Source organism: Oenanthe melanoleuca, chromosome 22 (assembly GCF_029582105.1).
Source record: "Oenanthe melanoleuca isolate GR-GAL-2019-014 chromosome 22, OMel1.0, whole genome shotgun sequence".
Lineage (NCBI taxonomy): Eukaryota > Metazoa > Chordata > Aves > Passeriformes > Muscicapidae > Oenanthe > Oenanthe melanoleuca.
The window spans coordinates 3,453,740-3,463,923 of NC_079355.1; the positions used below are offsets into that span (position 1 = coordinate 3,453,740).

The window sequence follows — 10,184 nt, forward strand, 5'->3', positions numbered from 1 at the left end:
ATGGTCTCCCCTCATCCCTCTCCATCCCATCATGATCAGGAATGGTCTCCCTCCATCCCCCTCCATCCCATCGGGGTCAGGAATTGTCTCCCCTCATCCTCCTCCATCCCATCGGGATCAGGGATGGTCTCCCCTCATCCCTCTCCATCCCATCGGGATCAGGGATGGTCTCCCCTCATCCCTCTCCATCCCATCATGATCAGGAATGGTCTCCCTCCATCCCCCTCCATCCCATCGGGGTCAGGGATGGTCTCCCCTCATCCTCCTCCATCCCATCGGGGTCAGGGATGGTCTCCCTCCATCCCTCTCCATCCCATCGGGATCAGGGATGGTCTCCCCTCATCCCTCTCCATCCCATCATGGTCAGGGATGGTCTCCCCTCATCCTCCTCCATCCCATCGGGATCAGGGATGGTCTCTCCTCATCCTCCTCCATCCCATCGGGATCAGGGGTGGTCTCCCTCCATCCCCCTCCATCCCACTGGGTCAGGGGTTGTCTCCAGCACGGGGCAATTAATTAACACAGAATAACGGGCACTGAGCAATTAATTAACACGAAGCAACGAGCGCTGTGCAGTGAGCACCGTGCCGTGAACAAGAGGCGATGACCCCCCCCCCCGCGCCACGACCCCCGCGGGAACCAGCACCGCCTAATTAACCCCGCGTAATTAACGCTGCGCCACGCACTCTGCGCCACGCGGCCCCTTTAAGGCCAAGTCCCGCCCGATATGATTGACAGCAGGTTTAACCAATCAGCAGCGAGCCGCTGCGGCGGGGTGACCAATAGGCGGCGAGCAGGGGGGCGGGGCCGGCGCGGCGGAGCCCCCGGCGCGGTGAGTGCGCGGCGCATGCGCGGGGCGGGGGGGGCGCTGCGGGGTCCCGGAGCTCGGAGGGACCCCCGGAACCCCCCGACCCCCATCGCATCCCCCCGGCGCTTCCTGCAGCCCCGCCGTCCTTCCCGCACCCTCCCGATGCTTCTCGCAGCCCCCCCCACCGCTCCCTGCAGCCCCCTGACCCTTTCAGCGCTCACTCATCTTCAGTGCAGCCCCCCCGATCCTTATTGCACCCCCCGAGCCTTGCTGCAGCCCCCCCAAACCGTGCCGCCATTGCAGTCCCCCAAATCTTTATTGCACCCTGTAGCCCCCCCCCCCAAAGCTTTATTGCAGCCCCCCAAACCCTGCTGTAGCCCCCCCACACCCTCCCCTGTAGCCCCCCCAAACCCTTCCATTACTGCAGCCCCCCAAAAACCTCCCTGTAGCCCCCCCAAACCCTTCCATCACTGCAGCTCCCAAACCCCCATTGCAGCCCCCCCCAAACCCTCCCCTGTAGCCCCCCCAAACCCTTCCATCACTGCAGCCCCCAAACCCCCATTGCAGCCCCCCCAAACCCTCCCCTGTAGCCCCCCCAAACCCTTCCATCACTGCAGCTCCCAAACCCCCATTGCAGCCCCCCCCAAACCCTCCCCTGTAGCCCCCCCAAACCCTTCCATCACTGCAGCCCCCAAACCCCCATTGCAGCCCCCCCAAACCCTCCCCTGTAGCCCCCCCAAACCATTCCATCACTGCAGCCCCCAACCCCCATTGCAGCCCCCCCAAACCCTCCCTGTAGCTCCCCAGCCTTCCCCTTACTGCAGCTCCCAAACCCTCATTGCAGGCTCCCAAACCATCCCTGTAGCCCCCCAAAACCTCCCTGTAGCCCCCCCAAACCCTTCCATCACTGCAGCTCCCAAACCCCCATTGCAGCCCCCCCAAACCCTCCCCTGTAGCCCCCCAAAACCTCCCTGTAGCCCCCCCAAACCCTTCCATTACTGCAGCTCCCAAACCCTCATTGCAGCCCCCCCAAAACCCCCACTGCAGCCCCCCCAGACCCCCCCTTAATTGCGCCCTGTAGCCCCCCAAAACCCTCCCTGTAGCCCCCCCAAACCCTTCCATCACTGCAGCCCCCAAACCTTTATTGGAGTCCCCCCAAACCCTCCCTTGTAGCCCCCCCCCCCAATTTCTCCCTTTACTGCAGCCCCCAAACCTTTATTGGAGCCCCCCAACCCATTTTTTTCCTCCACCCTGTAGCCCCCCAAAACCCTCCCCTTTACTGCACCCCCAAACCCTCCTTACAGCCCCCAAACCCTCATTGCAGCCCCCAAACCCTCACTGCAGCCCCCAATAGCCCCCCCAAACCCTCCCCTGTAGCCCCCCCAAACCGTCCCCTTACTGCAGCCCCCAAACCCTCCTTGCAGCCCCCAATAGCCCCCCCAAACCCCTCCCCCGTACCCCCTCAGCCCCCCACCGCACCCTGCAGCCCACCCCGCCGCCCTGCCCCCCGCTGCCCCCCGCCCCGTGCCCCCCAGACTGGGAGCAGCCCCTCCCCCAGAGCGCCCTGCAGCCGTACTGGGACCCCCAGTCCCCCCCCGGCTCCAGCCCCCCCGGCACCCCCCAGCCCAGCGAGCTCTTCTACCCCAGCCCGGGCATCCCCCAGTCCAGCCGGCCCTACCCTCCCAGCGCGCCCCAGTCCGGCCAGCCCTTCCCCACCAGTATCTTCCAGTCCGGCCAGCCCTTCCCTCCCAGTAACCACCAGTCCAGCTTCCCTTTCCCTCCCAGTATCCTCCAGTCCAGCCAGCCTTTCTCTCCCAGTATCCTCCAGTCGGGCCAGCCTTTTCCTTCCAGTATCTTCCAGTCCGGCCAGACTTTTCCTCCCAGTAACCACCAGTCCAGCTTCCCCTTTCCCCCCAGTATTTTCCAGTCCGGCCAGCCTTTCTCTCCCACTATCTTCCAGTCCGGCCAGCCTTTTCCCCCCAGTATTTTCCAGTCCAGCCAGCCTTTTCCTCCCAGTATTTTCCAGTCCAGCCAGCCTTTTCCCCCCAGTATCTTCCAGTCCGGCCAGCCTTTTCCCCCCAGTATCTTCCAGTCCAGCCAGCCTTTTCCCCCCAGTATTTTCCAGTCCGGCCAGCCCTTCCCTCCCAGTAACCACCAGTCCAGCTACCCGTTTCCCCCCAGTATCCTGCAGTCGGGCCAGCCCTTCGCCTCCTTCCCTTTCCCGTGCATCCTGCAGTCCAGCCAGCCCTTCTCGTACCGCAGCCCCCCGCGGCTCCCCAAATCCTGCCAGCTCTTCCCGCTGCGCCCCCCGCAGTCCGGGCAGCCCCTGCCCCGCCGCGCCCCCCGGTGCGTGCCCCAGTCGGGCCAGCCCCTGTCCTACCGCAGCCCCCCCCCGCCCCCCCAGAGCCAGCGACCCCCTCCCCTTCCCGCTGGGGGTCCCCCAATCCAGCCGACCCTTCCCCTTCTGCACCCCGCCCTGCGTGGCCAAAGCCACCGAGCTCTTCCCCGGCTGCGTGCCCCCCCAGCCCAGCAGACCCCTCCCCATTTACACCCCCCTGCACGTCCCCCAGTCCAGCCGGCCCTTCCCCTCCTCCGGCACCCCTCGATCCCCCTCCCCGTGCGCCCCGCAATCGCCGGACCCCCTCCCTCACCACCCCCTGCAGCCCCCCCGCCGCCGCGGCTCCTTGTCCCCCCGCCTGCGCCTCTGGGGGGTCCCCTCGCCCCCCCAAAACCCCGCCACGCCCTGAGCCGCGCCCGCAGCTCCCCGCGGTGCCCATGGGGGACGCGCCGGTGCCGGAGCTGGAGGCGGTGCTGGACGGAGGAGGCTGGGACGTGGGGACGGCTCTGGAGGGGCCCCCCGCGCCCCCCGGGCCCGTCCGCCTGGGCAGGAACGTTTGCTACGTGGTGCTGGCCGTGCTCTTCAACCAGGAGGTGAGGCAGCCCCCGCTCCCAGTGCTCCCAGTGCTCCCAGTATGGCCCAGTGCTCCCAGTATCGCCCAGTGCAGCCAGGCCATTCCTCCTGTGCCCCCCAGTCCAGCCACCCTTTTCTCCCAGTGCCCCCAGTGCCCCCAGTCCAGCTCCCATTACCGCCAGTACCCCCAGAACCCCAGTCCATCACCACCGTACCCCCATTACCCCCATTCCATGCCCCCAGTACCCCATTCCATCTCCCCAGTACCCCCAGTACCTCACTCCATCTCCCCAGTACCCCCACTCCACCTCACCATTATCCCATCCCAGCCCCTCAGCGCCCCTAGAACCTCAGTCCATTCCCCCCGTACCCCCATTACCCCATTCCACATCCCCCAGTGCCCCCAGTACCCCATCTCATCCCCCCCAGTACCCCATCCCACCCCCCAGCCCCCCATTCCATATCCCCATTCCCCCATTCCCCCATTCCCCCACCGCACCCCAGCCTCCCGTGCCCCCATTCCCCCATCCCACCCCATCCCACCCCACCCCATCCCATTCCCCAATCCCATCCCATTCCCCAAAACCATCCCATTCCCCATCCCATCCCACCCCACCCCATCCCATTCCCCCATTCCCCAATCCCACCCCATCCCATTCCCCAATCCCACGCCCCGCTCCCGTCCCGCAGGGCGCGCTGCTGCTGGTGCAGGAGGCCAAGCCCGAGTGCCGCGGCCGCTGGTACCTGCCCGCGGGCCGCATGGAGCGCGGCGAGGGCATCGCGGCCGCGCTGCGCAGGGAGGTCCGCGAGGAGTCGGGGCTGGACTGCGAGCCCCTGACGCTGCTGGCGCTGGAGGAGCGCGGCCCCGCCTGGATCCGCTTCGCCTTCCTGGCGCGGGCCACAGGTTGGTGTCCTCGGGGGCGCGGGGGGAGCGTCCCCGGGTGGCCCCGTGGTGGGGAGCCGTGTCCCCTGAGAGTTCCATGAGGGGATCCCTGTCCCCTGCCACCCCCGTGATGGGGATCCGTGTCCCTTGCCAGCCCCATGATGGGGATCTGTGTCCCCTGCCAGTTCCATGATGGGGATCTGTGTCCCCTGCCAGTTCCATGATGGAAAGTGGCATCCATATAATGGGGATCCGTGTCCCCTGAGAGTTCCACGAGGGTATCCCTGTCCCCTGCCACCCCCATGGTGGGGATCCGTGTCCCCTGAGAGTTCCATGAGGGTATCCCTGTCCCCTGCCATCCCCGTGGTGGAAAGTGTCATCCCAAAGATGTTTATCCCTGTCCCCTGCCAGCTCCATGATGGGGATCTGTGTCCCCTGCCAGTTCCATGATAGAAAGTGACACCCCCATGAAGGGGATCCGTGTCCCCTGACAGTTCCATGAGGGTATCCCTGTCCCCTGTGTCATCCCTATGATGTTTATCCCTGTCCCCTGCCACCCCCGTGATGGAAAGTGTCATCCCAATGATGTTTATCCCTGTCCCCTGCCAGCTCCATGATGGGTATCCGTGTCACTTGACAGTTTCATGATGGAAAGTAACACCCCCATAATGGGGATCCGTGTCCCCTGAGAGTTCCATGATGAGTAATCCTGTCCCCTGACAGTTCCATAATGGGGATCCGTGTCCCCTGCCAGCCCATAGTGCGTGTCTGTGTCCCCTGACAGTTCCATGATGGGCAATCCTGTCCCCCTGAGGGTTCCCATGATGGGCAATCCTGTCCCCTGCCAGCCCCATCATGGGGATCCCTGTCCCCTGCCAGCTCCATGATGGGGATCCATGTCCCCTGTCTGCCCCATGGTGGGAAGTGACACCTCATGATGCGGATCTGTGTCCCCTGCCACCCCCATGATGGCTGTCTGTGTTCCCTGACAGTTCCGTGATGGGTAATCCTGTCCCCTGCCAGCTCCACGATGAAAAGTGACATCCCTGTGATGTTCATCCCTGTCCCGTGCCACCCTTGTGATGGGTGTCCCTGTCCCCTGTCAGTCCCATGATGGAAAGTGGCATCCCCATGATGTTCATCCCTGTCCCCACCATCCCCATGATGCCTGTCCCTGTCCCCTGCCAGCCCCGTGGTGCCTGTCCCTGTCCCCACCCACCCCTCTGCCCAGCTGTCAGTGTCCCCTGCCACCTCTGTGCCAGGTCACTGATGTCCCCTGCAAACCCCGTGATGGATTTTAGCATCATTTTGTGCCAGGACGTCGCTGTCCCCTGTCACCACCCCCCAACCCTCACGCAGTGTCCCCTCTCAGCGCCACCTCGGGGGTCTCACTGCCCCACCAGAGCCCCCCGCCCCTTCCCGCTGTCCCCCCCAATCCGGGCCATCCCTGCGCGCTCAGGTGGGACCCTGAAGACCCTCGAAGATGCCGACGCCGAGTCGCTCCAAGCCACCTGGTGGCCCGGGGACCCTCGCTCGCTGCCGCTGCGCTCTCTGGACATCCTGCCCGTGCTGGAGCTCGCCGCCCGCTACCGCCGGAGCCCCGCGCACCCCCCGACGCTGCCGCGGGAGCTGCCCTGCTCCCCGCTCTGCCTGCGCCTCCTCCTGCCCTTCTCCAACGCCGCCGGCGACCTGTGGCTGCTGCTGGCCACCTCTGGCACCCCTCACCTGCCCGTGGTGGCCTGCGGCACGTCCCCCTCCGAGCTGCGCGCCGGGCTGCGCTCGCCCCTGCTGCGGCTACTGCGGGAGCGCCTGGGCTGGGAGCCGCAGCCCGGAGCTCTGGGGCTGCTGGGGCTGCAGCACCGGCCCGGGGACACCGGTGATGGTGGCACTGATGGCATCTGCTTCAACGTGGTGCTGAGCGTCCCCCCGGGGAGCCAGCGGGACGAGCCCCCCGAGCCCCGCGACCCCGCGCTGCGCTGGTGGCCCGTGCGGGAGGAGCGGCTGCGGGGCCGCGTCCTGCAGAGGATCCGAGCCACGGTGCCCGTCAGGAGTTAGGGCAAAAAAAGCTGGATTTGGGGATGGGGAGGGGCTGAGATGGACATGGAGCTCGGGCAGTCCGGAGTTAGGGCAAAAAAAACTGGATTTGGGGATGGGGAGGGGCTGAGAGGGACACGGAGCTCGGGCAGTCCGGAGTTAGGGCAAAAAAAACTGGATTTGGGGATAGGGAGGGGCTGAGAGGGACAGGCAGCTCGGGCAGTCCGGAGTTAGGGCAAAAAAAACTGGATTTGGGGATGGGGAGGGGCTGAGAGGGACACGGAGGTCGGGCCGTCCGGAGTTAGGGAAAAAAATCCTGGATTTGGGAATGGGGAGGCTGAGAGGGATATGGAGCTCGGGCAGTCCGGAGTTAGGGCAAAAAAAACTGGATTTGGGGATGGGGAGGGGCTGAGAGGGACACGGAGCTCGGGGTCCTGCTGCCCGTCTGGAGTTAGGGCAAAAAAAACTGGATTTGGGGATGGGGAGGGGCTGAGAGGGACAGAGGGGGAGCCCCGGGATGTGCTGGTCATGGGTGCGGGGTGATGCGGGGCCGGGTTGGGGTTTGGGGGTGCTGAGAGTAGAAATAAAACAATCCCAGCGCTGCTGCTGCTGCTGATTGCGTGTGCCCAGGTGTGGGTAGAGGGGATCTGCGGGGAAATGGGGTTTTGGGGTGGCTGGGGGAAACGGAGAGTGGGGTTTGGGGGAAATGGGGAGTGGGGGAAATGGGGAGTGAGGTTTGGGGGAAATGGGGAGTGGGGGAAATGGGGAGTGGGGTTTGGGGGTATTTGAGGAAAATGGGGTTTGGGGTATTTGGGGGAAATGGGGAGTGGGGTTTGGGGGTGTTTGAGGGAAATGGGGAGTAGGATTTGGGGGAAAATGGGGAATGGGGTTTGGGGTGTTTGGGGGAAATGGCAGTGCAGGTTTGGGGGTGTTTGAGAGAAATGGGGAGTAGAGTTTGAGGGAAATGGGGAGTGGGGTTTGGTGGTGTTTGGGGAAAATGGGGAATGGGGTTTGGGGATATTTGGGGAAAATGGGGATTGGGGTTTTGGGGTATTTGGTGGGAAATGGGGAGTGGGGTTTGGAGGTGTTTGGGGAAAATGGGGATTGGGGTTTGGGGTATTTGGTGGGAAATGGGGAGTGGGGTTTGGGGGAAAATGGGGAGTGGGGTTTGGGGATATTTGAGGGAAATGGGGAGTGGGATTTGGGGATATTTGAGGGAAATGGGGAGTGGGGTTTGGAGGTGTTTGAGGGAAATGGGGAGTGGGGTTTGGGGGTATTTGGTGGGAAATGGGGAGTGGGGTTTGGGGGTGTTTGAGGGAAATGGGGAGTGGGGTTTGGGGGTGCTTGGGAAGCAGCACAGGAGGTGGTGCTGAGTCACAGCTTTATTGGAGCAGAGTCCCATCACCCTGGGAAGAGACAGTCCCCCAGCAGCTCACACAGACACACACACACACAGACACGTGTCACACACACATGTCACACACACATGTCACACATGTCACACCCCCTGCCACAGCGCCAGGGCAGGGGACAACAGAGTCCTTGCAGCTGAGGGGAGAGGGGGGCTCTGCCCCACACACCCCATTATTGCCTAAAAATTCCCTGCAGGAGCCTTGGGGGGCTCGGGGCAGCTCCGGGAGCGCGGGGGGAGCAGGAACCACCACCCAGGAGCAGCCGCAGCACGCACAGCCCCACACCCAGCACGGGGAGTGGCGTCACCTCGGGGCTGGCCCGGGTGACAAGGAAGGACTCGGCGCCTCCTCATCCTCCTGCCAGGTCCTTCCCGCGGTGCCACGGCCGCTCCTGGCTACTGCAGGGCCACCAGAACGCGGGCTGGGCCATCTCCAGTGGCTGAAGGTGGGGGGGCTCAGGGTGGCCCCTCGGGTGGCCCCTTGACCAGGGCGATGGCGGCCAGCTCCTTGCAGAACTCCTCCAGCACCACCACGCCCTTGAACAGCACCGTGTGATCCATCCTGCGGGGACACCAGCGATGGGGGGTGGGGGGAAGGTCTGTGGGGTAAAATCCCCCCCCCAAAAAGGCGTTTTGTGTCCCCCCCAGCACTCACTGCTCTCCCGGCACCAGCCCCAGGAGCTGCCGGCGCACCAGGAGCAGCTTGGCCCTGGCGTGGGGCACGCGCTGGAGCCGCTGCATCAGGTCCCCGATCACCTGGGGAGGGAGCAAAGAGTCACCCCCCGTGCCCGGGGGGGGTCCCCCTGTCCCCACAGTGTCACAGCGGGTGACATTACCCTGACGAGGACGGAGAAGAGCGAGCGGCAGCCGGGGGCCAGGTTGAGGTAGGGGTCCAGCAGGTACTCGTGGAGGTGGGGGTGGGGAAGGCGGCCAGGTGGGACAGCACCGAGGTCACCTGCAGGTTCAGGCTGTAGGGCTGGGATAGGGGGGATGCTCAGTGTGGGTGACCCCAAACATCCTCTTGCTCTGAGCCAGTCCCCACTGAGCATTGTTGATATTTTTGTCCCCATTACGGGGGTCTTGGAGCCCCAGCACACACCCAGGTGTGTCCCCGGTACCTGATCCAAAATCCGGCTCATCCTGTCAAACAGCACCTTGAGGAAATGTCCCTCGTAAAACGCCACTCCGGGGTGACACGAGTCCAGGGGCCGGGGGGACGAGGGCCACCCCCACGAGGCTGAGCTGGCCCTGCACGCCTGGACCTGGCCAGGGGGTGACAGAAAGTGAGAGCCACAGCGGGGACAGCCACTCCCAGGCCGGGGGGACCCCCGGGCACCCACCATTCCCAGGGCATCGTGCACGTAGGTGTCGTAGCCGCCCTCCTCCATGCACGAGGAGGTTTTGGCCTCCTCGGGGACCAGGCAGAGGAAGCTGCAAGGGAAGGAGGAGAGGATGAGGAGGGGGATGCAGCCCCCCCAGCCCAGCCCAGCCCCTCCAAACCCTTACCTGCTGACCACCTCGCTCACTTGCCCCTTCCCCGCCGGGGAAGGATTTTTTGCGCTCCCAAAGCTGTCTGGGAATCCGTCGGTGAAATAGGGATCCTCCTCCAGCTCCCTGCGTGGGGTCAGCATCAGCGGGGTGGGCACTGGGGGGCTGCCCCCCACCTCCCTGCCCCCCTCACTCACAGCCCGTCCTCCTCGGGGTCGGTCTCGGGGGGCCCGCGCTCCTCGGGGCCGCGCTGCAGGTACGCCCTGGCCTCCAGGTTCCGCAGCACCAGGTTGTGAGCCACGTGCTCCTGGGGCTTCCTCAGCAGCTCCTCGAAGAGCCGCAGGCTGGCCAGGCTGATCTGGGCACGGGCAGCACGGTGAGACCCCCTGGCACTGCCCACACACCCTCCCAGCTGCCTCAGGTTGCGATACAGGATGTGAGCAAAAGTCTGGATTCTGTCACCAGCTGTTAAACCAGCTGGGCAGTGACCTTATCTCCGTAGGGAGATATCTCCTGTTAATGGGCCATATTTGATAAATGAGGTGGGGCAGTGATCCTTATCTCCATGGGAGATATCTCCTGTTAATGAGCCATATTTGATAAACAGTGATCCTTATCTCTGTGGGATAATCCCTGTAATGGGCCATAT

At 64.5% G+C, this 10,184-nt stretch overlaps 2 protein-coding genes across 2 annotated transcripts in view; one reads left to right on the plus strand and one right to left on the minus strand.

Moving 5' to 3' along the window:
• Positions 1–3,224: 3,224 nt before the first annotated feature.
• Positions 3,225–6,746, plus strand: NUDT18 (nudix hydrolase 18). The gene is made up of 3 exons (XM_056508618.1): positions 3,225–3,739; positions 4,410–4,623; positions 6,062–6,746. Exons 1-3 carry the CDS (start codon positions 3,584–3,586, stop codon positions 6,655–6,657), a joined length of 966 nt encoding a protein of 321 aa, XP_056364593.1. The 5' UTR covers positions 3,225–3,583; the 3' UTR covers positions 6,658–6,746.
• Positions 6,747–8,003: 1,257 nt separating this feature from the next.
• FHIP2B (FHF complex subunit HOOK interacting protein 2B) overlaps positions 8,004–10,184 on the minus strand; it is a 2,612-nt gene continuing 431 nt past the window's right edge. Inside the window, 8 exon segments of the mRNA XM_056508612.1 lie at positions 8,004–8,609; positions 8,703–8,803; positions 8,884–8,972; positions 8,975–9,023; positions 9,166–9,309; positions 9,388–9,478; positions 9,554–9,661; positions 9,733–10,024. Of these exon segments, the coding sequence (XP_056364587.1) occupies positions 8,504–8,609; positions 8,703–8,803; positions 8,884–8,972; positions 8,975–9,023; positions 9,166–9,309; positions 9,388–9,478; positions 9,554–9,661; positions 9,733–10,024 (980 nt within the window). The 3' untranslated portion in view covers positions 8,004–8,503.

What these genes read in the sequence shown, in the direction of transcription:
- NUDT18 (XM_056508618.1), top strand. Translation starts at nt 3,584, where the DNA reads ATGGGGGACGCGCCGGTGCCGGAGCTGGAGGCGGTGCTGGACGGAGGA. An exon ending in CCGTGCTCTTCAACCAGGAG is followed by an intron (nt 3,740 to 4,409) that starts GTGAGGCAGCCC and finishes CCCGTCCCGCAG; the next exon opens with GGCGCGCTGCTGCTGGTGCA. An exon ending in CTTCCTGGCGCGGGCCACAG is followed by an intron (nt 4,624 to 6,061) that starts GTTGGTGTCCTC and finishes CTGCGCGCTCAG; the next exon opens with GTGGGACCCTGAAGACCCTC.